This window comes from Calonectris borealis, chromosome 3, assembly GCF_964195595.1.
Source record: "Calonectris borealis chromosome 3, bCalBor7.hap1.2, whole genome shotgun sequence".
Lineage (NCBI taxonomy): Eukaryota > Metazoa > Chordata > Aves > Procellariiformes > Procellariidae > Calonectris > Calonectris borealis.
Genome location: NC_134314.1, coordinates 122855958 through 122883661, shown reverse-complemented (window position 1 = coordinate 122883661; position 27704 = coordinate 122855958). Strand labels below are relative to the sequence as shown.

General features: G+C 46.9%; 2 protein-coding genes across 2 annotated transcripts in view; one reads left to right on the top strand and one right to left on the bottom strand.

The window, feature by feature from the left end:
- Nucleotides 1-879: 879 nt before the first annotated feature.
- On the top strand, nt 880-11054 carry LAMP5 (lysosomal associated membrane protein family member 5). The gene is made up of 6 exons (XM_075148196.1): nt 880-1108; nt 1390-1562; nt 1838-1969; nt 2052-2157; nt 3627-3815; nt 10009-11054. Exons 1-6 carry the CDS (start codon nt 1069-1071, stop codon nt 10185-10187), a joined length of 819 nt encoding a protein of 272 aa, XP_075004297.1. The 5' UTR covers nt 880-1068; the 3' UTR covers nt 10188-11054.
- Nucleotides 11055-19019: 7965 nt separating this feature from the next.
- The window catches only part of PAK5 (p21 (RAC1) activated kinase 5), a 39472-nt gene continuing 30787 nt past the window's right edge, over nt 19020-27704 (bottom strand). The window contains exons 4-8 of the mRNA XM_075148195.1: nt 27289-27422; nt 25095-25221; nt 22021-22146; nt 19800-19934; nt 19020-19175 (exon numbers count right to left, since the gene is read on the bottom strand). Coding sequence (XP_075004296.1) covers nt 19020-19175; nt 19800-19934; nt 22021-22146; nt 25095-25221; nt 27289-27422 — 678 coding nt within the window. The remainder of the gene's footprint in view (nt 19176-19799; nt 19935-22020; nt 22147-25094; nt 25222-27288; nt 27423-27704) is intronic.

Sequence of the window (27704 nt, the reverse complement as noted above, 5' to 3'; positions counted from 1 at the left end):
CCCGAAATCGTACCCCCCCCCCCCAACGCTCCGCATAGGATTGGATTCTTTTATTACACCTCGGTGCTGTCGGGACCGCTTTCCTTGCTGCGTGATGGTATGTTTTATGTTAGGATATGTTTTAAGGTATGTCACGACATCTTAAGAGCTCAGGTGCTTTGACGGCCGTTTACAAAGGGATGCTGAGTTTGCTTCTGACCTTGCCACACGAAAATAGCTGCACGTTTCTTTCTAAATTAAAACACGAAGCAGCTGTTCGCCTTTACTGAAATTACTGACGCTCCGTGAGCAGCCGGCGCTGGACTAGATAACCCCTCCTCCATCCCCTCCGCTGTCCCGGTTTAGCGGTTCGCTTGCCTCTCCGGCGGCGCTAGCGCTGCCCGGGGACAGCAGTTGTCCCGCGGGAGCAGCCGCCCGGCGCGGCACCCAAAGAGAAGGGTGGGTGGCAGGATCCCGGAGGAAAGGGGACCCGGCTCCTCGCCGTGCCCCGGCGAAGCCCGTGTGGCCCGGGCCGGCGTAGGGCTCACCCTGGGGTGCGGACCCGCTCCCGCCCCCTGCCCTGCCCGGGGAAGCGGGGGGCTCTCGCTGCGGTTCAGCCCCGCTCCAGCGGCACGTCGGGGCGGCCTGGCTGGCCCGGGGTCCCCCGGCTCCCTCCTCCGAGGTCCCCACTCTTCGCTGGGGTCCCCGTGGGGATCCCCGAAAGCTCCTCCGCGGGGGGCAGCGGGGCCCCCATGCCGGAGGAGGGGGGGAATCCCTCCTCCCCGCCCTGCCTCCGTGTACGCCCCGTCCCTCGGCGTGGGCGCCTCCATCAGCTCCGCCGGCATCTTCCCTCCTCCTCCTCCCCACACACCCACACACTCTTCCCCGTCCCTCCTCCCCGCCACTCCGCAGCAGAGTGCTTTTGCAGCCTGAGCAGCTCCTGAGAAGGAGGTGTTTCAGGTTTTTTTTTCCTCCTTTTTTTTTTTTTTTTTTAATATTCTTGTTTTTTTTTCTTTCTTTCCTCCGGAGCAGACCCTTTCGGAGGAGCAGCAGCAGCAGCCGCGGACACGCCGGGGCCGAGCAGGGAGGATGGCCGGGGGACGCCTCCCGGGGCTGCTCTTCCTCTTGCGTGAGTACCGCGGCGGCAAGTCGCGACACGGAGCCCTGTCGCGATGAGGCAGCCGCTGGCGCTGAGACAGATCCGGCGCTGCTAAAGCACCGGTCCTGCTTCACCGCCACCGGCTGCCCCATCTCCACTGCCCGCTCTATCGCGACAGAGACGCCCCGTCGCGACAGGGGAGCTTACTCCAGCGGGCTCGGGGCGGGGCGGGGGATGTTAAGGTGAGCCGGCAAAGCCTTAGGGCAAAAGGCCCCGGGCGCTGCCGCCGCTCAGCGCCCCTCTGCCCGCAGACGCCGCGGCTCGCCTGGCTGCCGAGCAAGAAGTTGAAAATCTCTCCGGGCTCTCCCCTAACCCCGAAAAGGACATTTTCGTGGTGCGGGAAAACCGGACGACATGTCTCATGGCGGAATTCGCCGCCAAGTTCATCGTCCCCTACGACGTGTGGGCCAGCAACTACGTGGATGTGAGTGGGGGCCGGGGCCGGGGAGGGGGGGCCGGGGGAGCTGCGAGGCGGCCGGGGCTCGGGTTGGCAGCGCTACAGCCGCAGCCGCGGGGCTGCTGCACGTTGTCACGGCAGGAGCGGTGTGTGTGTGTGGGGGTGGTGGGGTGGAAATCCGCCGGTAGTTTTGGAAAGTCCTTTATCCCTTCCGAGGATATTCAGCCGGGGCTCTGGGGGGTCTGTGAACGTCCAGGGGGACCCCGGGGCCGCCCCCCCTGAGCCCCGCTCCCCGTTTCCAGCTGATCACGGAGCAAGCCGATATCCCGCTGTCGCGGGGCGCCGAGATGAAGGGCAAGTGCGGCACTAACGAGTCGGAGCTGGAGATCTCCTGGCTGGAGCAAGCGTACACCCTCACACTATTCTTCCTGAAGGTACGGGGCTCCCCACGGACGCCCGCGAGCTGGGGGGTGCACGGCGGTATTGCCGGGGTCCTGACCGGCCCTGTCTTGGCAGGAGGGGCACAACACGTCCCGGGGGCAGGAGGCTTTCTGGAGGCTCAGCCGGATCCAGTTCAGCTACGACACCGCCGAGCGCACCTACTTTAAGGACGCTGTCAGCCGTAAGCGCCCTGGGGGGACGGGATTTAAAGCGGATCCCTGGGGTCTGGCGAGCGCGGAGCCGGGGTGGGGGAGCGAACACCCCGCGGGCTACTCGCCTAAATGCAGTTTAACGGGGAAAAACGAAACCCTAAACCTGCCCGACAAAACCGGGACCAGGTGCCTGTTTTAAACCGCGGATTAATTTTTTTCCCCCTTTTTATTCTTGTTTCTTGTTTTTAATCACCGCAGTTGCCGTAGGAGGGCGAGCCCAACCTCTGCCCGTTTGCTGCGCTGCCCCGGGCCCTCCCGGCAAGACCCAGGGGCCCGAGGGGATGGGCAGCGGGGCAGGGGTCTGCCTGGTCTGGGAAAATTTGTCTCCATTCCTGCGGGAGATGTTTTTTTTAAAGTTAATTATCTCATCGGTTCTGATGATGGTTAAATAGGTGGGAAAGCAGCGGTTTCCCAAGATAACGATGAGATCGACATCAATATCCATGCCCCTACACGCCTCCACACCCAACAGCCTCCTCTTTTCTCACTTGGTTTCCTTTCTTTTGGCTTTCATTTTGTTTTTATTTTGTTATCTGCTCAGAAATCAGTTGTCTTGTACTGAAAATTAAAATCCTGTTATTTGCAAGAGTTCTTCCTCAAGATTTTCAAACTCCAGTGAATGGTGCGTTACGAGTTTGTGGCATAAGACAAGCTGGACGTGGAGCTATTTTTCCTACTGGTGTTTCTACTGTTTGTGTCCCCAAAACACGGTGATGGCCATGCCTCATCACCCTCTGCAAATGTGAAACACTGATTGCCTTTCTGTGCTGCTGAAGGGGAACAAAGAAGAGCGGGAGGTGGAAGGCATCCCTCATTCCACCTTGCTGAGCTGCATTCGGCTTTCATTTATAAAACAAGCTTGATGTGATAGGAAAAGATTTTGTCGTAATCTATACTTGGGTGAAATGGTCATGTTGTATTTTCAGGAAAGGTATTATGGCCTGTTTTGCTTTGTAGTGAGGTCCCCAAACTGCATTGCTCCTTCCCACCTGAATTCAGAGCCCAAGTGTAGCCGCAGAAATTGCTGTTTCTTGAATGTAGGGAGTATGAGCGCAGTCCGAGGGCGAAACCTGCATATACATCAATAGAAACCTTTCCTTCGACTTTATGGACTTCAAGTCCTGTGATATGAACATAGCTGGCAGCGGCAGAGCCGGCTCTCCCTTTTGTGCCGGCAGAACCGTGCGCTGCAGCCGTCTGTTCTGGCTTGCGGGCAGGCAACCCCCCTGTGGAACTGCCCTGGTTATGTGGAGGTGTCATGCCGAAAGCACAGTCCCACCCCAGGAGAAAATGCTGCTTTAAGAGCAGTGGAGCATGCGGCCGCCACATTGCACACCGCCTGCATACCCTTGCGTTCAATTCATTAGCTTTGTTGATAAAGTCACATCGGTCCCCCAGAGACGGGACCTGACCTCTGCTGTTTCTGCCCCTTGGCCAGCCGGGAAGCACACGGCCAGCTCGCACCGGCTCTCTGCTCTGGTCACCCCAGCTGGGAAGTCCTACGAGTGCCAGGCACAGCAGACCATCTCCCTCATCTCCAGCGACCACCAGAAGTCTGTGCAGCTCTTGCTGTCGGAAGTGCGCATCCAGCCCTTCGACATCACCGCGGACTTTGTCTTCAGTGAAGGTAAGGTGCAGGGCGAAGGCATGTCTTGCATCCCCGAGATGCTGACGCTGCCACAACCTTTGGGGGTGTCGTAATGTACTGAAAGAATTTGGGTCCCACCTTTATCAGAGCACCTTCTCCTCCCTCCAGCAGGTTGTTAGTGCTCCCTGCAGTCCCTCCAACCCATTCCTTGCCTCCGTGGTCTCCAAAAGCCTTTACAAATTCAGCCCAGCTGCTGTTTGGTCAAAACATGGGCTGTCGTTGCATGTACATTGGCAATACGAGTTCTGTAAGGACTCATCTGGCTGGGTTGCCAGTAAGTCCCAGAACTGCCTGGTCCCTGGGGAGCCCTGCAAGGCTTAGGTGTCTCCTCTGCAGCATGGAAGGTGCTTTGGTACAGCTCCACGAGCTTTTTAGGGCCTCAGCACACTGAGGAAAGCTTGGGGCTGCGGCGGGAGGAAATACTTGCAACGCGTGTTGCTGGCTTCAGTTTGATTAATGCTCGTTGCAAGGGTGAAGGAAGCGTAACGAGGGACTTCAGTGAGGCACCTCATGCGCCAAACACATGGGACGCTGTTCCTCCTCTTAGGTTTCTTTGATGTTAATTGTGGATAAAAGAAAATGTGAGTTAACATGTGCTGTTTGTATCAAAGGGTTGTACTGAAGTCAGCAGCAATACTGCCATGGGGCAGAATTCCTGCAGATTCTGCCTTCCTTTAACCTGAGGAACCCATGGCGCTCCTCCTCCCTGACTTCCCCCTGCCTTTTCCATCAGGTTGAATGAGGGAGTATAAACATGCTCACCTGAATTAGGGCTTTAAGGCTAGTTTCCTTTTTACAGTGCGATCTTAACAAATTAGTTAACTCCATTATTGTAACAAGATGCAAATAAAATTTGTAATAGCCAAATCTTTTAATAATGAGCTAGGAAACAGTGGTGGTATTTCAAGCCTAGCGTTAAAAACTTGGGGCTTTATTATTTTGCGTGTGGGAAATACTTTAGAACACAATAAAAAACCAGCACTGACTACAGAGCCGAGCACTTACACTCATGACTCACGTTCCTCTAACTGATGTAGTAAATACATGCTATTATGTACACTGGCTCTGGCAGAGCTCTGCGTGGCTGAATTACTCATGGCAAGGTCAGTGTAGTATGGAGTAGGTTTCATCCGTGGGCACAAATAAATCTTTTTTTTTTTTTTTTCTTCTATCGAAGTAGTACCACGTTTTGCATAGGCCACAGGGAGAAAAAGGTAGAATTTCATAGTTTCCTGTCATTTTTACTGGCACATTTTCATCCTCTCCCTCTTCTTGTGGATTCAGGCTTCCTGCACTCAGGGTTTGGCTGGGCAGACCTTGGAGGCTGAGAAAAGCATGTTTAAAACCGGCAAGTCTGGATTCAATTTTAGCTGTTGTGTCTCTGTGATACCAAACTTGTAAAGTCTGAGAGCTCACAGTTAAAATAACCAAACTCGGAGTTCAATGCCAAAGGGGACTACCTTTTTCATTATGTGCTCTTTTGTATCAGGTGGTAAATTTGTTTCTTTTTTTTCTTTGTTCTTGTTGTAGTTTGTTTTTTTAAAATCCAGGACACGAGGAGACCCCAGTTGGTTTGGCAGTCTTTAAACATATGTGGGGAATTCCTTCTTCTGAGGAAAGCACCGCTTCTTTGTCAAGCTTTCTGTTTTTTTGTTGTTGCTGTCATTATTCAGTGACACTTCTTTTTATTTAATTCCACTGGAAGTTAAATAGCAAAGAGCACCTGGAGAGGATGGTCAGAAATGCCCGAGAGGTCATTTATCAGCGAAGCTTCATATGGAGCTCCGCCGCTTCTCCCAGCGGCACATCCCCACCAGCTCTGCGGACCAGCGTGTCCTCGGCACATGCATGGCAAAACACGATCCTTTGTGGGGTCTGAGAATCACTGCCAATCTTAAATTACAGTAATTAGCCTTCTCCTTTTTGGTTCATTAATTTCCCATTAGGTAAAATTCCTATTAATTATGAACAAGCTACAGAACATTTTAAAATATTTTAGAATAGAGAAAGAGACCTGCTAGAGCAGAAGAATCGCCGAGACGCAGGAGGGTCAGGGCCCTGTTACCACAAAGAAACGGGGGGAAAGGTTTTGTCATGACACTGTCCTGTCTGGGATAGATTAAAAAGCTTGTAGGGGATGATTGGATTGCTTTTATTTGTTTGAATGCTTAAACTCGTGTGCTAGAATATCTTTTTTTTTTTTTTTAAAAAAAAAAAAAGATGCTGCTTCCAACCCTCACAAATACATAAATACACATATATATAAAAAATGTATGTAAATATACGTATTTACCTTTTTCAATACAGAAGCAGCAGAACATTTTTTTCATTCAGAGCTTGGGTAATTTTATTTTTTTTAATAGGGAAAGTGTGTGTACGTTTTTCAGCTTAAAAGATCAGTAAAAAGAGAGCTGGGACGAAAGGGTGCGAGGAGAACATTTGAATTGGCAAAAGAACCCCACAGAAATTGTCAGCTCTTTTGATTTTAATCAAAATAATGTGAAATACTAATACAAAGGCATACAAAGGCTGAGAATTGGGGACCAGGATCCTGGGAGGTCTCATCTCCCTCTGAGCCACCCCAAACGAGGGCCACGTTTTCTCAAGGGTCCTTGGCACCAGGTAGCTCCTCTTTGCAAGGTATGCAGCCACATTTAAAAAAAGCACCCGGTCTTTTTTTGTTTTCTTTTTTAAGCTAATCACTTATAAAGGCTCATCGCAAAATCTCAGAAATTCATCCTATCATGCCAGACACGACTGGGCTGTTTTTCCATCCCTTTGCACAGCCCCTGCACCGGTCCTCAGGCTTGCAGTCGTGACTGCGGGAAACCGCTGATTTTTTTGCCGTGCTGCTATTTGTTCTGCAGAATGATGCTGAAACAAGAAAATGGGCCTGTTGGGTGGTTTCGTAGCCTACTACTGAAATTGGACGAGCACTCACCATAGAAACCGTGGCGGTACGTGAGCCTGGGTGCTGCGCGGTGTCGGAGGAAGCGCAGCACAAAAGAACAATGAGGAACGTACCTAAATGCCTCCTTTGTATCCACCCAAAGTCTTTGTTCCACGGGGCAGGGACTAGGGCTGTGGGGTGGCACCTCTCTGGCAAAGGGGTGACCCCGCCAGGTTTGGGATGTGGCAAAATTCCCGGCATCACCCAGACTTTTCACGTAGTTAAAATTCGCCAGGCACCTTTTTGCTTTCCTGGACTGAGGGCAGAACCCAGTGCTTTAGGCAAATGCTGAGATCCTATGCAATGCTTTGAACTCTTGGGGTGAAAAATGCCATATAAATGTTAAAGTACACTGTTATAAATGTGCAAATATTTTTATTTGTTGTAAAATAATGTGTTTTGACATTATATTAATGTTAAAATACAAAAATAATCCTCCTAGTAGTCAGCATCTGCAGACCCTTAGTTCTGCTGCAAATGTGTTTGTGCTTAGCACTTGCCTGTGCCTCTGTGCTGGGTCCCCCACAACCCCATTCCCATTCCCCCTACGCTCTCCCAAGAGCCCAGACTTTGGTGATCTGCTCCAAAAGGAGAAAATGGATGTGTCTGGCGAGGAGAGGGTGTTGGTAAGGCCTTTGCTGCTGGGGCAGAGCACTTTCTGCCCGGGGAAGTGCAGCAGGGTGCAGCTGGGGAGAGCAGCATGGTTTGTGGGTGTGCTGCTGGAGACTGCGAGCTTTGCTTTGATTTTCTTTTTTTTCCTGTGGGCTTTTTTTCCTTTTAATCCTCTTTAAAAAGTGTCAGGATAAAGAACTATCTTCTTTGGCTGCTTGCAAGAATTGACACCTTTTTGAGTTAAGACTCAGACACTTAAATACAGCCGTGGCTTTCTGTGGACACGAGTTTTGGCCATGTCCTCTGGCACATCTTGTGCTCTGCAGCCAGTTTGCTTTGGCAAAAGCTGGGAATTCAGATATTGCCAGCAGGTGCATTAGAGTTGGGTTAGTCCTCTGCATCACAGCACTGGTGCTTTTAGCTTTGCCTTCTTCACTGGCTGCAGACCCCCGCGTTCACCCCATTCTCCTGCAAATGCAGCATCGTTCTTGTTTAAGGAAAGGCGCATGGGCAAACCTGCACAGGTGAATGCCCTCAGTTGGGTTTACAACTGTCTTGTTTCAATTTTCCGTAGGGTTTAAGCTAAACCACTTTCAAAGCAAAAATTAGTGCCCGCAGGAGGAGATTGCAGCGGCTGGACTAAAACACTGCTAATTGGCACATCAGCACACCCCGGCCCGTCAGGCTGTCTGCAGCCGTGTGGTGAGCTCCTTTAGCACGGATCCTTCCCGTAGGAGAGGTGCTGCTTTGTACCGGCACGTGAGCAGTGGGACCGGGGGGTCGGAGCACCCCTGGCCCCACGGCACTGTCCCGTGCGTGGCTTTTTCCACAGTCAGGTCAGGGGATGCCAACTTGCTACTGTGTCTCTGCCTTGGCGCTGCAAGTCTGGTCAGGCCTTAGCATCCTAAACCGGGAAGAATTTCATAAAGCTCTAGAAACCCAATTTTGGGAGCTAAATAATAATCAGGATTTTTTTTTTTCCCCTTTCTCCTTAATACAAACAAACAAAACCCCTGCATTGCAGCAATTGCTGAATCGCCTGCAACACAGTCCTGGTGATTAATCACTCCTCTGGTGAAACAGTGAGCAACTGGAATTGAAAAGGACATTTTTTTTTTTTTTGTTAGACTACATTTCACTTTCGCTTTTTTGTTTCACTTCATTTACATCTCGAAACGTTTCCTAATGGCATCTCTGCGAGCCTGGTGCTGGGAGGACGGCTCCACACCAAGAGGAGACGGAGCTCCCGGAGGTGCCGGCACCGCTGGAGATACGTCTCTGCTGTCACCTCTTGCCTGGGCCTGGGGGATCTCTGGGTTTTTCCTGCTCTTTGCCACATGCCTTAGATTTGCAGAGCATTTGCTGTTCGTGGTTATTGCGGATCTCTGCGACTTGCAATCAGCTACCTGGGGAACCCATCTGGACAGTCTTTAGCGATGGGAGGAATTAGTGGTACCCTTTGTATCTGCTCATCCAACACGCAGCCTTTTTTTTTTTTTTTAAGTAATTGTTGTTTCCATTGTTTTCAGCACAATTCTACTACTGTGAAGAAGATGATCGAAGGGCCAGAGCACTGTCCCTCCTGTACCCCATAACCTTTTTTTTTTTTTTTTTTCCTCAGAGTTGGCATTTTTCTACTTTTTGGTCTGGCAGCCCCAACTCAGCAGCATCAGCTTTGCCTGTCCATCAGCACAGATAAGCAAGAGTCCCGCGGGGAAAAAAGTAAATCGTGATCCTGTCATTCAGGTCTGCAGTAAACTGGAAGTGTAAGGGAGCTGAACCGGGATTACCAGAGTAATGTGTTTCCTTACCTTGGTGGCTGTGCCTTTGCAAGCTAAATAGAAAAGTGTTTTCCCATGGTGTGGTTATTACTATTTTCTAGTAATTTAGACTATGATGGGGACTCGTAGGCCAGAGGGAAAAACACTGGGGAGGCTTGTGTTGCTTCTGCTCATCCTTTGCCATATTTGACAAAAAACGTGGGGTGCCAGGATGCTGTTTGACCACAAACACACATCTGCTCTGCCAGCGCTGGTAAACTCCCCCTGGGGAGCTCACAGAGAGGGGGGAGAGGTGCTGTTAGATCTCTGTCAACTTGCAGATAGAGGGGAAAAATCTTTTTAACGATAAGCAGGGTAAATCTGATGCAGGATTAAAGACTTAGTGATGTTGAGGTCTCGTGTTACAATATTTATAGACTCTATAACTAGATAAACAAAGCAGATGTTCAGCCATGGTCAGGAAACTTGTACTTCCGCTGTCCCGTTCCCAGCAAGGCCATTGCTGTACTGGTGTGGCAGGGGCCTGAAGAGGAGCTTATGGGCATGAAAGCATTTTTTCCCACTGCGTCGGTGGGATGTTGCCTCTCCCTCCAAACCCTACGTTGTGACTATGATTTCACTTTCCTCCAGAGCAATTGATTTTCTTCCCGGGACTCCGATGACGATTGCTGTCTCTCCTTGCTGCTGCGGCTATTTTTGCTGCGCAGGGGCCCCCGGCGCGGAGCCATGACTCCGGGGAGGTCGGTTCGCTACTGCAGTAGGAGTTCAGATTTGCAATGTCTCATTCACTTCTCTTTTTCTCTCTTTCCTTTGCTTCCTTTCCCTGCAGAACACAAGTGCCCAGTGGACCAGAGGGAGCAGTTAGAAGAAACCCTGCCTCTGATTTTGGGCCTGATACTGGGGTTGGTTATCGTGATAACCCTCTGCGTTTACCATATTCACCACAAGCTGACAGCCAACCAAGTGCGAATTCCTCGGGACAGATCTCAGTACAAACACATGGGATAGGGGACAGGATCGAGCAGCCCAAATGTTTATCAGGTAGAAAAAGCAAAAGCACTTTTTTCTAAGGATGAGGAAAGGTTACAGGGGGGCGAGAGACGGTATTCACAACACCTAATCGTGGTATTTCATGGAGACACAAAAATTAAGGTTAGGCTTTAATATAGTCAGTGCAGAGACACAACTGTCTCTGTAAGACGACTCAGAGCATCTGATTTTAGGAGTCTGTCTGTGGCAGTAGGTGACATGAATACCTTCTTAAGCCATTGGGCCAATCATCTGGAAACAGAAATGCTTCACATGTCAAAGTTTAACACTGGGGGCAAAATTAGCTTTTTTTTCTTTTTTTTTTAACTCTTTCTGTTCCCCTCTTACCTTCCCAGTGCGCTGCTCTTGGCAGCGTTCAGCCCTCTCCGTTCACATCTGTGCATGGAGGAGGGCTGGGGGACAGAGCCATTGGACAGACTTCATTAAGGTCCTCTAACGAAGGGACTCAAACCACATTCCTGAAGTTTGCACTCATGTTAAGGAAAACATGAAGGCAATACAGGTGTGTTTTGGGGGGGGGGGAAAAAAAAAGGCCAGAACCTCAAGCTGATATAATCTGGAGTAACTCCAGTGGAGCAGATCACAGCCAGCTGAGGAGCTGACCCCACACTTGAGGCTGAGCGAGGAAAGTTTGTTTTTGCTTCTTGAGCCACATCTGAATTTAACTTAAAAAAATAATTTAAAAAAAGAGTATTGATACACAAATTATAAAGTGCCATGCTACTGCAAGTCAACTGAGAAATGCTTCTGGCTGGACATCTTGCACGTATTGTGATTGTCGTTGAGATGTTAACATTGCTACCTGCAACTGGTATTTTCACAACGAAACAAAAAAGAAAAAAAAAAAAAAAGAAAACAGAAATGTTAAGGTTACTATGCAGATTATTCAGGTGTAATCTAATGTAACAGAAACAAAATATAAGGAAACCCTTGAAATCTGTCCTTAAATGTAGACCATTTTTAAAATTAATTAAAACATGTACATATATAATACATGATTTGCCGTCTTATTTTGAAAGGATATAATGCTTTTTACTAACTCCATGATATCTGATAGAATCGGTGCAAAAATACATAGTCTGAATGGATATGAAATGTAGGATTTATTCTAGCAGTATTTTGGTGCAGGTGGTTTGGTGAAGACGTGGTGGTGGCTCAGTATTCTGTGATTTGTCGGCCATTTCTAATATTCTTCTAATCTCTCGGCTATTTATTTCTTGTGTGTTTTGTCGGCAGTGGCGTGTTTCACTCTGGTCCCATCCAGTTCCCACTGAAACCTTTGACTTCCCTTGGCTCCGGTGGTACCGCAACAAGAGTTAGTCCAGACCTTGTGTTAGTTTAGGGTATGGAAAATACTTTGCTCTTCTTGAACTGATTCGATCCAAACAGGGACTCGTACAAACTGTCCCCCCTCCAGTTTAAAACAGGGTAATAGGCCAAGAAAAATAGTAATTTCAATGTTGAGAAGTGGGAGAGGAGAAACTTAACTTTTTTAATGCTGCAGCCTCCTCCAAAATCTATAGGTTTGTTTTTGTCGAAGGTGAAAACAAAGGTGGATGCAGCAAGAGCCTTCCTTTAGTCCTGTCTTATTCCTGACCTCATTTCTATGTTATGCTCGCCTTTTTGTTTTCTCATTTGGATGTAAGAAGCAAAATTACGGTGCTAAATGATGCTTGTGGCTTTGCCCTTTTCTTTTAAAACTCCAGTGAAAGTGTCCTGGGCGGGCTTTAGGCTGACCAAGTGCCACTGCCTACAATGAGCCGATTATTATTTTTTTTTTTTTAAAAAAAAAAAAAGGTTCTATTAGAGACAGCCGGGAACAGCCATAGGTAGCAGGAGGGTGGATAAAAGGATTAAAGGTTCATCCATAATAGTGAGGGGCCATAGTTATCAGCTTTGTCCTGCCCTGCTCTTGTCTGCCCTCCAGCCAGAAAGGCTTTCCTGGCCAGCTCCCATCAGCCTGGAGCATCTGCTCCAGTATTTGACATCCAAAAAAATAAAATAAAATAAAAAAGGACGCAAACAGCTGAACTACAGATGCCAAAGGAGCCCCTCCGTTGTCATTTGTCCTCTTCATCGCATGTTTTGGCAAGGTGGCTGCGGCAACAAGCTGTTGGGATGGCACGGTTGTGCAGATGAGCAGTGGTGGGGCAGGACACGGTGGCAGGATGGGGATGGAAGTTGCACCAAGCTGGAGACATCCCAGTCACTAAGAGGCCGGTCCCCACCCGGCCAGTTTCCTCCCGATGAGCTGCGGGTCTTTGGTGTCAGTGGGAGCAATTTCTGCTGGTTCACTTGAGTATAATTAGAAATATAAAAGACTTGGGACGTTGTCTGTGAAAAATGGGAGAAGAGAAGGACTTTGTGGCTGGAAACAAGGAAGAGGATCCTGTTTTTCCTCTGTGCCATCTGTTTCTCTAGGAGACCCCATTAAGGCTTTTTTTTCCCCCCCCTCCCTCTTTTCACATTCATCAGCACCCATCCCTCTTTTTTTTTTTTCCCCCTTGCAAAACTTTAGTTGTGTATCCATTCAGATATCAAAATTTTAAAGGGGTGACATAAAAAGGAGCTACTTCCCTTCCATTCGCCATTAGTAGGAGCTTTACAGAGATAAGGAAATGCACATCGAGCATTTTTGTAAGTGTATTTGATTTCTGATCCCCCCAAATTTTTTAACCCAATGAAGGGATGACCGTACCAGTAGTGCACTTGCATGTTTCAGCTACTTTCCATGACCCCTGAGTGCATCCAGCCTTGCACTGAGGCCAATGCATAGCTGGTGCCAGAGGCAGGGTAGCTGCAAAGTGTTCCAAAATATGCAACCAAAGTCTTTATGCTCCTTCCTCTTGGCCTCCTGCTTTTGCTTCGCGTGATGGCTCATCGCACAAGCCATCGGTGGCGATCCCATTTGCACTACAGTTTCTTACATCCTGCAGAAATCATACTTATTTTGCAGAGTGGGTTTAGAGGCAGGAAGGATCATCCATAGCTGGCGAGGGGTTGACAGATACTTCTCAAAACCAGAGCAGGCGGTGGGAAAAGCGCTGCTCTGCACCCTTGCAGGATTTGATGGGCTACATTTAGCCTTTCTTAGCCTCCCTTGGAAGGTACAGTTCAGGGTTTACATGGAGCTGTTTGAAGGCAACAAAACCTGGGGCTTGGCTTAGCTGTCTTAGTGTCACTCTTAGGAGAGGCAGTGGCTGGTGGATGGAGCTGCTGACTGAACGTATCTCCAGGCTGGTTTTTGGAGCAGCTGGAGTTTGTTGTGTCTCGTTCAAGTAAAGCTGCTGGTGGGTTTTAGCCCCTTGTAGGTCATGTTGTTGCTTCCCTGTTTTCAGAAAGCAAGCAAGACACCCGCCTGTTGTAACAGGGAGACTCTCAAATATCTATATGTATTTGAGATGGAAAAAAATGCTAATTTATGTTTGACTTTGCAAACTCATTTTATTTCAACCTGCAGTGACCCTGTAAGGTCAGAGCTGCCCAAGGAAAACATTGTCTTCACCACTTATAGGAAACTGTCCTTGACTGATCCCACTGCTTGAGCATTGGCCAATGCATGGAAGTGGTGGCATTGGCCATCTGACGAGAGGACAACCCCTAAAAACTGATGCAGCTCTTGCAACCCTATGCCCATATACTATGTACCTGCTGCTTTTCATGTCCGATGATAGAGGTTTCCCTTAGCTAGCCCTCAGCATCACCTTCAGGTTGAAAGTGTCTGTAAGCTATCAGGAATGGAGTAGCATGAATACGGTAATTAATTTCTTGGTTTTCTGAATTAAGATAGAAAATAATTTCCTGTTGGACTGAAATGGTTTTCCTCTCTTTTTTTTTGGGAAGAAAGGAAATAGAAACGGTAATTTCAGCTCAATGACAGTTTGCATTGTGCCCCAGACTGATGTATCTTGTTTAAAGAAAAAGTTATTTAAGATGTTGAAAGACAACCCTTTGAATCTTTTAATTCTTTCCATTCTTTTGCTAACAATTATTTACTGAATTTGATCTGAATTTTCCATTGATTTAAGCTTTCCAAGCCTATTTTGAAAAATTATTTATGAGAGAGGTTGAAAGAGCTGTCCAGCTTCCCTCCTGCCCATCAAACTACAGCAGCATCTTGAGGATGGTAGCACTTTTATTGTGATTTCATTTTATATTTAGCTTTCATTAATCGATGGCTTATCATGAGCTAGCTGCAAACGTGAACACTTTGCTTTATAGATGTTTATGAACACACTAGTGGAAGATGGATAAATATAAGAAACTTGTCAACCTACTGAGCTCTGTAAGGACCTGTAATAATTAAGCACTTACTAAAGCAGCTGTTAATGACTTACAAAGCACTTATGATTAGAACTTTAATTATAAATTTTTGATGTATTGCCGAGGAGGGGAGTTACATAGCCAGTAAATGCCCCAGTCTCTGTGACTAAAATTAGGAGTATTTGTGAATACTTTTAGAACTGGTGACCTCAGAAAAAGCCATCGTTCCTTAGTGACAGGCGGGAATAAATGCACTGGAGTAACTGGCCATACGCGGAGCTCAGCCTCAGCTGGTGCGGCAGATGAAGACATCTTCTGGGTGAATGGATGCTCCCAACATCTGGTATCTAAAAACCTAAAACTAAAGAGTGGTTTTTTTTGCTGAGACGCCCAACAGGGGCAAGACTGTGCAGCCCACAAGGTGATAGTGACGGAGGAAACGGCTTCTGCAGCATGGACACTGCGGGGACCGGGATAAGGGCTCGAGAGCCATCGGGTTGCAGGAGACGAGACCTGGGAAGGCCCTACAGAGGTTACCCAAGGAACAAATTTGCAGAGAGGGTCATGAACACGGCTCAGTCAACTGTGTAGCCCAAGGTAACAGGCCATGGTTATTCCCTGCTTTTTTAGCTGGCTCTGGCTTTATTTGAAGTGCTGTAGGTGAAACTGCCCAAGTTAAGCTTTTTTTTTTGAGTGATGGCTAATGCATTTTGAAACAGTTACTGATGTCAGCAACCAAAAGTAATATAAAACCTCATTTATAAGACTTGAAGATGCTTAAGGGAGCAAATAATATTGTAGACTCATTAGCTGACTGATGATGCGCCTGGGGAGCCTGGGAGGAATGTTTTCACTAGGCATGAAAGCTGAATGGTTATGAGCCAAAAATTAAGGACAAGTAAGGAGAAAAAAAGAAGGGATTATTTGGGCAAGGAAAGGAAGGTGGAAATGTTTCAACAGGTATGGGCTTTTTGGAGTACTTCATATGCAGAGCTGTATGGGTGTGCTAATCACATCTGAAAATTTTCTGTACTATGTGACTGACTGCAATGGGATGTCTGGGTGTTTCTTTCAAGTGCTGGCATTGCTGACTCATGTTGAGCCCTGAAAGTTTCTTCCCTGTGTGTAGAGGAGAAATTGTGTATTTTTCTAACATAAGAGCGTGTGTGTGTGCGTGCACGTGCGTGTGGTTGGGGGAGGGGCGCTCGGAATGGCTAAATCATGGTATCTTGGGTTGAAATGGGTATTTCTCTATTATTTCTCTAATGGCATCATTTGCTTCAGCCTGACTAGTGATTTCTGCCGTAAGGAAGTTTCTTTTTGTGCAAGGAGAACAGGGGAGGCTGGTGGTGACAAATGGGTGCTCTGGGCCTGATCAGGGCTGGCCTCTTCGAGGGTGGGAAGGTCCCAGGGAGAAACGAGTGTCTTTTGCAAACGCTGATGATACGCATTTGAATGATTATTCTGCTCCATTATTTTTCCCCGCACTCTGGGATTTTTTTGGTGATGTATTTATGGTATTTAGCTCATAGGCTGCCTGGTTTTGCCACAGCCCATTGCACTGCAAACCGTAAGCCTTTGCACTTTTCTCCTTACAGCAAATTAAAAACGATTCTTTTTTTTTTTTCTCCAGTCATGTGGGGGCTCTTTTGCATCTTCCAACCTGCTGTCCTTCTTTGTTTAGTCTTGATGTGCTTGGGACAACTGTTAACTCTTTTTTTTTTTTTTCTTAATTTTGAGTAGAGGCACAGTCAGAATCTCAAGCTTCTTATTCTTACTCATGTCCCGTAGTTCATTACGGGTGTTTATGCAGTGATTGTGCCATCAATCAGGAGAAAAATTTATTGACACCGAGATGTTCTTTTTTTGAGGTCTTATTCCTACCTTCTTAATTTGGAAAATTAAAGCTGGACAGCAGCATTTCACTCTTCAAATATTTTAAACTAATAAACACAATCGAAAAGTACAAAACAACCTATTTTCTCACGCCCGTACAGCCGGTGACTCCTGACTGTCAGCTTCCCGTGGCTGGCGGGTAGGCACAGGGTTGACTTTGGATCCAGTGGCTTTCCTAACCCCAAGCCCTCACGGTGCTGGAGCTCAACCTCTGTGACCTTCACTAAGGCTGGGCTTTCCCAGCAACTCCCCACCCAGGAGTCAGGAGGCCATGAGGAGCACCAAGCTGCCTTTCAACGCAGACACGGCCACTGACACTTTAAAATCACTCTAAAAATCACCCTCTCTCTCTATATATATTTATTTATATATATTTGTGTATGTGTGTGTGTATCTATCGCACATATATACAAGGTCCCTCTTTTTTTCTTGTTGTTTGCTTGGCCCAGTACTGTGTGACTGAGTCAAATTTAGAAAATAGAAAGAAGGCATGGGGAAAAAAACCACACTGAAAATTAAAGTGTTTGTTAATTAATTTATTTAACTTGCATGTGCATTTGTCTCACCAGTAGTTGGTGTTCACAAAAAAACCTTGGAAATCGACAAAACTTTCAGTAAACTTGATGAATACTGTTTAAAGTATCTAATGATAAGAAAGTTGCAGAAAATTTCTTCACTGGTACAGCCTAAAATGTGCTGAATATTGAAGAAAAAACCCCCACCAATCCCAACCCCTGTTTTATTCAAAGATGGTTAAAAAAGTTTGCTTTTGTGGCTAGTGTTACAGTTTGGCCTGTATGTCATTGCCTTTACTGGCGCAGCCTGTTTTCCTGAGTTGTCAAGACTACAAAATAGAAACACCTTAGAACGCCGTGGGTGCTGCGCGCTCTGCCAGGTTTCTGCGGGTGGGTACCGGGAGCGTGTTTGCGGCGGGGCGGCGGGAGCCGAACACATTTTCTTTAGCGTCTTCTTAAAATGTGCAAACAGGGTTAAGAAAAGAAAGCAGCGGGGAGTAAGACACACAGATGTAAGAACATTTACTCAATGTTCGAGTTCATACTTATCTCTCTTTTCTTTTCAATTGTTTCTCTCCCTTCAAATATTCTTTAACTTTTTAAGGGCAGCACTGAAGGAGCTTCTTTGCTATTGGCAACTCTTTTGTCCCGGAGGAAGATCTTTTAAGCAACAGCTCCTGCCAGGTTTAGATGTTTAGTTATAATTTACTACAATAAATAACAATTAATTTATTCACTATGAAATTTCATAGTAAGAAAGAAACTAAATGTTTTCACAAAATTGGCTTTGTGTTTCTTAATGAGATTGTAAAATGAGGTCAGTAAGAAAAAAAACCCTTGAAAAACATGGCTTTCATATTATACATAATTAAAAAGAACTAATCATTAATAAATAAAATTCATTTATCATTGAAATAATTATGAAGCACTTCTAAAAATTTTAAAGGCAAATCTATTTAGGCCTACAGTTAACATGCAAAGTCATCCAACAAAGAACACAAAATTGTAGTAGTCAACTGTTGCATCAACATTCAAAAAGGTCTAGACAGCAGCACGACTTCTTCTATATGGCAAACATCTCGTAACGCATCACAACGGTCTGTTTGAGCTCTGGAGGATACCCGCTGGGCGGGCGGACGGACTCCTGCCGTCCCTTTCCACTTCCAGAGCGTGACAGAAATAACGGAGATTTTTGTGGTAACAGAACTGGCCTTGCGGTGGCATAAAACGAAGGGACCGCCACGGCATGAGAAGACGAGCCTTGAGCAAAGGTACGCCGGGTGCGTTGGCTCCCACCGCTGGAGAAACGGGGAGATGAGGGAGACCCTGACGACCGCTAACATTCAGCAGCAGCTCTGATGGCCACTGCGTCACCAGTAGCGCTGAGAGGGCGAGTGCCCAAAGCCAGACTGCCAGTGCTCCCACAAGCATCGGTTATCGTTGGCTCTTGAGGCTGCCGTGACGGCGGGACGAGCGCTCTCCTCACCCCCGTGGAAAATCTGCAAAACCTTCTACCTTCCTAAAGGCGGGTGGTTTTTTTTTCTGTTTTCAAAAGGGTTAAAAAAGTAGGAAACTTTATCTTCTCAAATTCTTGCTAAGTTACACTTATTACTTCAACTAACACAACAGTTACATGACAAAGTACTGCAAATTATCAAAACATACTGTACAGAAAATTACAAATTCGCTGCAAAATACATTGCGCTGCTATGACTGAGAGAAAAAGTGCTTTTTTGTCAGAAAAGTGTTCTTCTGAAATAGAAGTGCCGTAGCCTGCAATAAAATTCTGGTGTTTCACTCTGGTTGTGCTATCCTCTACTAATTATCTTTCCAACCTTGTTTGTATTTGGCGCCTTCTGCCTGGATGGCCGAGACGAAGACACCGCTGGGGAGCGACGGTCCACGGCGGAGCGTGGTGGCCAGGATCGCTCCCCGGTCCCTCGCAGCCCCAGAGAGCACCTCCTTGGGTTTTTATACACCGCATTATTTCCGCGGGGCTGGTTTTCCTCCGCAAGATTTCACTCGTCCCTGCCCCTGGTTCCCACACAACCGCTGGGATTCCTGCACGGCCGTTATCCAGACTCTGTACCGACTTCCTCCCGAGAAGTTGCCGGCTTCAGCGATGCCTGTGCTGCCTCATAAGGGGCACGATGCAAGAAGGGGGCCCAGCCAGCTTGAGAAACGGGTGTCGCAATAGTTCCTGTGCTGTGGCTCTCTGCGAGGGCTCCCGCACCAGCATCGAGTCCAAGAAGCCCCGGAGGACCGAGGACACCTGCAACATTGCACTGGCGTTAGGGGCGGACAAAGACAGCCGTTCCAGCCTACGCTGGGTCTGTGCACGCTGCTTTTCTTGGGAAGACAAGGGACACGCTAAACTTTCCTATGGCAATACGAAACTGAGCTGAAGGGCTGTGCATGTTCTATGTGCCATTAACGTTGAAAGTATTTGGGCATCAGTGGGGTGCAGAGCAGCACACACTGCATAGCTTTGCATGCGGTGGGTGAGAAAAGTATTAACGTACGCTGAGGGCTCAGGTCTGACTTCTAGAAGCACACCCAAAACGGGAGGTACCCAAAGGCTTTGGCTCTGGGCACGGCTGATGTGCCGGCTTGCTCTGGTCCTCGCGCAGGGTGGGAAGCGCAGGGAGCACGAGGCTCTGCCCAGCTCCCTTGGCTGTCACTCGCTGCAAAAGCAAAACCAGGGCCAGGCACAAAAAGGCTACCGTTTGCCGATGGCTTTGGCCTCGCATCCTCTCCACACGTGTCCTATGTAGGACCCACTGCTCAAGGTGGTACCTTAAAGATGCAATTTATCTTTTGGGCATAGAAGTGCATGGCTATGGTTTTATTAAATGTTTGTACGTGCAAGACCCTCATCACCTAAGGGAAGTCTGACCTTGTGCATGTCCTTCACCCGGGGCGGTAAGTTATCCCGGATTCGGCGCATGGCCTGCAGCGGCGGCTCGTTGAAGTAGGGAGGTTCGCCGTCTATCATCTCTATCACCATGATGCCCAGGGACCAGATATCCACCTGCAACACACAGTCTGGTCGTAAACACCTCTGGTAGTGCAGAGAGGGGGCTAACAGGCTCAGCACTTGGGTTCATGCAAACCTCGGAGCTGGCTCATGCTGTTGTACCTGCTATCTGCGTCCAGTCTAAGCCAACAGTCTGGTGAGCCGTCACCATAAATCTTTCTTTTTTAACCAGCTGACAACATTTTCTTCTGAGCAGTAAGTGCATTGAAAAAAATAAATCAGAAAGGCCTTACAAACCCAGGTCTGCAGCCAGTTTAAGTGACATCCACTGGAAGTGCTGCTAAGGCACGTTTGAGAGGCTGGCTGCATCCTACTGCGCTGCATTTCAGCTGCACTGATTTGCACCCACTGTACTTACCCCACGTTGGCTCTGCAATGCTGCAGAAAGGTGCAGCTAGTGGGAGAGCAGAGTACAATTCAGCTGCTGTGAAATCAATTACTCTATTTCCCCTGAATCTTAAAGCCTACAGGAACTCCATCTGAGACCCCGAGGCAAACGCAAGCGCTTACTACACCCAGGCCCGTTTCCAGCGAGCACAGGTAACACATTATATAATCCCTCTGGAAAGTGAGTCAGCTCCAGCTTAAAAAAAAAAACCCCTTTTTTTTTTTTCGGTCCTGGCCTGCTGCAGAGCTGCTCCAGAATCCCAGACCTCTGATGACTGTAATTCCTGTCATTTGCCAGCCCAAATACAGCCAAGGCAAGTTCACACTGCTTTTGCTCTTTTGCCAACACTACCCTTCAGCTTAAATCTTTTTTTTTGCCTTTCCCTTCTGGTTGGGAAACCTAATGTAGCCATAAGTTCAGCCACTTTATAATCCCTTCAGTGTTATTAATGGGCTAATAATAGCTGATGTTATTATCCTGAAATGTCTTCTACAATGCCACACATCCTGGGTGAACATCGGTGCCGGCAGGGTGCTCTCGCTCTTGGGCGGGCACTTGCCCTGCCTGCACCAGAACGGTCCCTGCTGTGCGATGTGAAGATGCAGTGTCTCCTGTCTCAGGCCCCGGCTCATTTTCCCCTCTGTGTGTGTGCATGTGTATATATATATGTATGTATATGTGTGTGGATGTGTGCGTAAATATATCTATATCTATATATATCTTGCAGGTTTGCTCTCTGCAGCTGTTACTATAGGCACTACCAAGCAGAAGATGCCTCCCCTCATCACGCAGAGGAGAAAATGCAGCCGCGTCTCTGGCTGGGGAGGCGTGAGTCACTGTCACGGCTGAGTGCGGGAGAGGGGATTGCTCTTCCCAAGCTGGCAGTGCCGAAGTGCTGTGACTCAGAGCTTCCTAACGGATGGGGTATGGCACTGCAGAGCTGCCGGGTCCCCACTTTCTGATCTCACCTGAAGGGCTCCAATAAAAATGCGTGAATTGCCTTTTTCAGACCATTTGGCAGTGCTTAAAATAGTTCCAACAGATACGCTTTTCAACCCCCCGCCGTCTCTCAACTAATGAGAACAATGACTGCAAGGAATGAGCTGATGTGGAGACAGAGGGTGGCAATCCAACCCACCCAGCCAGCTCCTGTGTTTGGGACCCTACCTGTGCCCTTGCCGGCACTCCTCCGGAGGAAGGGGATCTCGGGCTTTAGCTACAGGAAAGCAGAGTGGATCCCTGCCTGCAGGTCTGTGCAAATACCGATGTGACCTGGCTGTGCAGTATGGGCATGTGACTTGGCTCCTGGTTTGGCATATGCAGGTGTAGACACCTGTAACTGCAGCTCCAGCTTGCAGGCTTGATATTAAAGATCATCAAAGGGTCTTTCATGATGTGAAAATGATGCCAGTTTCCTTTAATACAGCACCCTAAGCTAAAATACGTAGAGACACTACATTTAGCGCGCTAAATGGAGTCATTATTTAATGACTTCATCTTGGAGAAATACTTTAAAACAAGGCCGATGTAGCACTCTGGGGCAAACATAATTGCTGCTATTTAGCATATCTGTGTAAATGCATCTGAACTGCACGGTTCTGACAGGGCTCGGTGAGGTCGACCAAGGCACCACGCAGAGGGAAAACGGCTGCTCCGGGTCCGCACGGGCACCCAGTGCCCTGCTGTACTCACCTCGGTGCCGTAGGGCAGGCGGGATATCACCTCCGGCGCCATCCAATACGGTGTCCCAACTAGCGACTTCCTCCTGGGGACCTCCTTTGACACTTGGGCGCAGAACCCAAAGTCAGACAATTTTATCTGAAAAGTAAGGAAAAAGAAAAAGTCCCTCTTGAATAACTAGGCAAATTCCTCCAAGACACACGTGCCTCCAAGACACACGTCTCCAGCTGCAGCTTGGTGGGACAGGGACGGAGCTGCAGCGTTTGCCTGGGACAGGACAGCAGCAGAGTTTTGGAACAGTCGCTGGAGATGGCAACACAGCCTAGGGAACGCGCAGCTCATTAAAATGAAGGCAAGGGAAAGAAGTAGGAGAGAGTTACTAAGATCGCCTGTCATAGCTCATTGCCTCTCCACCAGCAAAAGATGCGGAGGTGATAAATGGCTTATAATATTTAAAAAATAGAAGGAAAGCAAAAAATTCTGAAGTAACTGGTTTATAATGAATCTATTATTGCATATATATAAACCCCATGTTTGTAGTCTATGTACGTGTACTGATATTCAATAACACACATATTTCAAGTGATACACACCACTCCTATTATTTGTATCAGGTATACGATCTGTGAGTTTGACAGAAAACAGATGAAACAAGTGGCATTCACCCCATTTTCTTTTACCACAGAGAGCATGGTCTAAGACTCACAGAAAGCAATACCCCCGCCAATGATTTTTCAAGACCAGGATGTCACACTATGGACTGTCACCAAAGAAACTGTCTGCTTTATGTAGCAGGAGAGCTAATTTGGGGAAGGCAAGGAAGGGTACAAGACTCTTCCAAAATAGTTGTAAGAGATAAAGGGACCTGCTCCCTTCGCTTGGGAACTCAGGAATTAAAGACGGTACTGTCCTTGAGTAGCTGTGGCAGTGACCTGAAATAGAAATAATGGGATACACAAGCACTCCGGAGAGCAGCTCTTGCTGCGTCATGTGCCTGCTCATACTTTTTATGCCAGGTTTTTTTTACAACAAAAATTACAGAAAATTATCGCCTCCCCCTCCCTGTTACTGTACAATGCCAAGGTGAAAACTCCTCCAACCCCCAACCAAATCAAGCTGGTCTGAGTGTCGGTGGCATCACCCCTTCCAGAAACAGCTTGTTCCTTAAGGCTAAAGTCTTTTTTATTTCCCCAAGTATTTATTTGGAGGCCTAGAAGCTATCATAAGGGTTTTCCTGGACATTAGCCTAACCCCCATCACTCCCAGCTACACACCGCACAGTGCGACAGTGACCCATCTCCAAGGTCCGTAAGCCGTGTATCCCATCACGTACTCGGCGCCTGGGGATACGAAGTGAGCCCAAACAGCCCCAGGGCAACTGAAGTGGGAAGTTGCATAAATCCCTGCATTGTGTAGACCAGCATTTTCTTATCAGCACTGATTTGTTTTCTTTCGGATTCAGTGCAGACATTACTTTTTTTAAAACTAAGGATATTACTTTTAACAGAATTACGATATGATTGTTGGTATTTCTAAAACAAAGCCAATAATAGCCAAGTTCTCCATGTTAAATGTATTTTTCAATTTACAGGATGAAGAATGGAAGAAATAATGCATATTTTGGAAGCAGAGCCCAATCTTCTTTTGTAGGAGCACAAGAGGTTTTGCATATCTATTGCTCATTTGAGTACATAAAAGAAGACGATTTTCTAAAAAAAGATAATTGCACAACACAGCCATGAAGAAATCTGCAATGCAGATAATAAGTACTGGAGTAATGAGTATAATAAGGCACTGTATGCAGATCCCGAGAGCAGATCAGATGCTATTTCAGCAACATGGCTTGAAATCACAACTGAAAAACTCCTACACACGTGGACTTTTCTTCCCCCGACAGGATTAACAGGAGCAGCCTGTGACTGCTGCAGGAAGAAAATCCCTCTCCCTTGGTGAAGTGGGAATCAAATTATAAAGGCGAGCCCTTGACTGGAGAATCAGACCAGGCCTGGGAAGCCAAGGGTTTTACCTTCTGAAGCAGGAGATCTAGGTTTAGTTCCAGACCGACTGGGGGCTCTTGGCCTCAGATCAACCCGCTAAGTCTTGCTTCAGACAGGTGTAGCGCCCGTGGAGCAACCCTTAAAGCCCTGCTTATGGGACTCACTGGCCATGAGTGCATTAGTTTCTACTCAAATTATCCCAATGGGGCCACAAGGTAAGATGCAAAGTAGTGCCTAACTCAAGCAGAAATTAGGCTTTTACATGTAAGAGTGATTTGCCTCCCTCCACCTAAGCCTTTGGGTGCCCCAAGTTTTAGGTGCCTCAAGTTTTACGGCTTTGTATGCCCAGAAACAGACAGCACAAACCCACCTTTCTCCTTGTAAGGAAATAATAAGTTCTTTGGGACCAAACACTGCTGAAGTAATATTTTTTTTGTGTGCAAACTTTATTTTGCTCACTGAGCAGGTCATGGGCAGCATTTTGCTCCGTCTCTCCCCACTCATTAACAGGACAAAGACCAATTCACTGACGGCAGCATCCCATCCAAGTAAATGGAAGTGTGGGACGGGAATTATCAAGCACCTTGTAAGTGTACCCACGGTAAAAGCTACTCTCACCATCAGGGGAGCGTTTCAGCAGTAATGCAGAATATTTCCTATTCATATAGATTAACGTTAGCCTCCTAACTAGCTTGGGGAAACAGAGCAAATGTATAGAAGCTTGCTAACTAAAGGATAACTAAATGTAGTAAAAAGAAAATATTTTTGAGAGGCATCAGAGTAGGAGTGGTGCAGCGTAAAAGAAGGTCTCCCGTCACCTAACCATCACCCGTGTGGCATAGTTTCTTCTGCCACTGCCTTGTGACAGCTCCAATCTGCCCCAGGGACTCTGCATGCAGTGCAGATGTCAATCATCAGCCAGGCCAGGCCTGTGTTTTCCTGATTCAGCTCTCTAACAAGTTATTCACAGGTCATATCCTTTGGTTTTCAAATGTCTGGCTTATTTTTTTAAGTTAGCATTGCTTTGGACATGCACAGCTATTTCCATGCCAGCCCCAAGAGACGGCAGGAGAAACGTTGGGCGCTCACCCTCCCATCGCTTGTGAGAAGGATGGAGTCGCTTTTGATGTCGCGGTGGATGACGCCTTGGTTATGCAGGTAGGACAGGGCTCTCAGGACAGACAGGCAGACGGTCGCTATCTGCTCCTCATTCATCCTGAAACAGCAAGATGGAAAAACGAGCTGAGCGTTAATGAAGACAGCAGGAAAGCGGAGCTGGAGCAAAGAGGCACAAGTCCCCCTTCATGCCAGCATAGGGACAGCCATGAGATCTTTTAGGCAATGGCTCTGTGGGGTGACTCTCTGGTCCTATTTCTGTCGAAAAAGGGGAGATGAGGGGTGAGGAACAACTCTGCAACAAGGTCTGGACAAGTCTCCCTGCAGCACTAAAAAGCAGAGTGTATTATGTGGTGTGTTACAGTGAGCCTGTTTCCCTCTGGGAAATAACAGAAATGCCTTATTTACAGTAAACTTACTGCTTGCCAAGGAGGGTAAATCACTACTGGGATGGAAACGGGCATGGAATAAATATGAGGAAAAAAAAACACTCTTAATTGTGCAGACAAACCATCAGGCCCTGGGTGTAGCTCTTCGAGAGCACTTCTTTGCTTTTATGCCTTCTATAAAAATATTCAGGGTATTTCAGTAGAAAAATAAACAGCAAGAATCCTCATTTCTGTGCACGCGTGCAAAACCCCATTCTGGAAGAAGCTGTCTGCCACCGTGCGATGGCAATGGCCGGGATGGGTGGCGTACCCTGACCCCGCTGCCCCATTGCTGGATGACCCCAGCATCCCTATTACGTGAGCAGAAAAATACCCGTGGAGCTTTCTGCTTTAACTTTGTGTGCCATTTGCAGTATTTTAGCAAAATCTTTGAGGAAAGGTCATGCAATGTAAAAAAAACCCAGAAGATTAAGGAAAGACTATTTTGAGTAAAAAAAATAGATGACAGCTCATAAGAAGTGGTGTCCTGGGAACATCTGTTTGCTGTTAAACTCCTGTCACAAATATCTAAGACAGAGCTTTTAATGTTTGGGGGAACAGCGGTTAATAAATGACTTGCAATATTGTGATTTATTTCAGCACATCAGCTAAGGCAACACTAAAAAATAAAATACCTGTGTTACAACTCTGCTTTTGGTAGCATCTAAGAGCATCATTAAACTATGAGAGAAGATAACTTTTCTAATTTACTATTCCTTGCTTTTCTTCTTGCTCACCTAAATACTCCCCCACTGGAATGGTGTGCGGTTTTATTTTTCTCTTAATTCAAGAGGAAGAAATTAAATAAAGACTTCCTCTTCCCTATCTCATTTTATCCTGCTTATCAGGAAAAGATGAGTGACGAGCAGATGTAAAGAGGGCTGTAAATCTAATGTCCCCTCTCAGAAGAGGAAGAGCGGTTCCATACACTACAGCTTTTGTGCTCGAGAAGAGCCTTGCTTAAAGGTATGATATTAACTGAAATATGGAAACAAGCTCTACCGTAAGCACAAATATTCTGATAGAAAATACTTTTCCCATTACGTCTGAGGCTCGGTTTGCAGTTAACATTTCTGACAGCGCGGTTCCATGGGTTATGAGTATGGAGAGAAATCACCCTTACAAGTGACGTAGTTATGACACCAAAAACAACAAGACAGATCACCAAACAGGAAAAGAAGATTTTTTTTGCCATTTGAGGAACTAACGGATAGAAGTTGTGTTGCTGCTAAATTATCTCCTAAGGCGTTAGCAAATCCCCATCTACCAGCAAGCCCTTTCAGGTATTTCTTTCCCTTCTATTTAAAATTGCTGGTACTGACGGGAATTCATCCACAGTAGCTTATTTATGCTGGTAAAGTGAGCATGCTACAGTATGTGTACGCTATGTGTGTATATATGTATATACATACACACACACACGCGCACATAGAGCTATACCCATACATACATATATATTTTTATATATATATTTTCCATGTATGTATATTGTATGCACGTATGTATTTTTATATTTGTATATATGTATTTTGTATGTAAACACAGATATAAAGCAACAAATATATATTAAAAAATACATATACAGAGCCAGGAGGCACCCAGCTTCCCTCAGCAGGAAGCAAGGTCCGGAGGGCACGGTCCGGAGGCATCCGCGAAGGAAAGCCGCGGCATCTCCCTCCTGCCCAGCTTACGCTGTAGGATTGAGGCTGCTGGTCGCTGGCGCAGCACACCCAACCCACCTCGTGTGAGTCACTATATCTGTCAAAGCGCCGCCCTCCAGAAACTCCATCACAACCCACAGCTCATCGCCAACAAGGTAACTGTTGTACATGTCAACCACGTTTTCATGATGGTAATCTCTCATGATTACAACCTGTGAGGAAGAAAAAGACAATATGTGAATTGCTACAAGCATTATCCGACACTTGTTTTGACCTTTTTCACTGCACTTTTCTCTTGGTGCTTAGTAAAGGTTCTGCTATGAATCACATCCTCCCTAATCCTTATGCCAACGCATAAACAAAATCAATATATTTACATAAAAATAACAGTCATCATAAATGCATTAGGAAGAACGAAGAATCTTTAGTTGCTAAATGATAAGTGATAGATAATTGTTTTTTTTTCAGACTGCAGGAACAGGACTGTTTATTTC

What these genes read in the sequence shown, in the direction of transcription:
- LAMP5 (XM_075148196.1), top strand. Translation starts at nt 1,069, where the DNA reads ATGGCCGGGGGACGCCTCCCGGGGCTGCTCTTCCTCTTGC. An exon ending in GGGGCTGCTCTTCCTCTTGC is followed by an intron (nt 1,109 to 1,389) that starts GTGAGTACCGCG and finishes CTCTGCCCGCAG; the next exon opens with ACGCCGCGGCTCGCCTGGCT. An exon ending in CTTTAAGGACGCTGTCAGCC is followed by an intron (nt 2,158 to 3,626) that starts GTAAGCGCCCTG and finishes CCCCTTGGCCAG; the next exon opens with CCGGGAAGCACACGGCCAGC.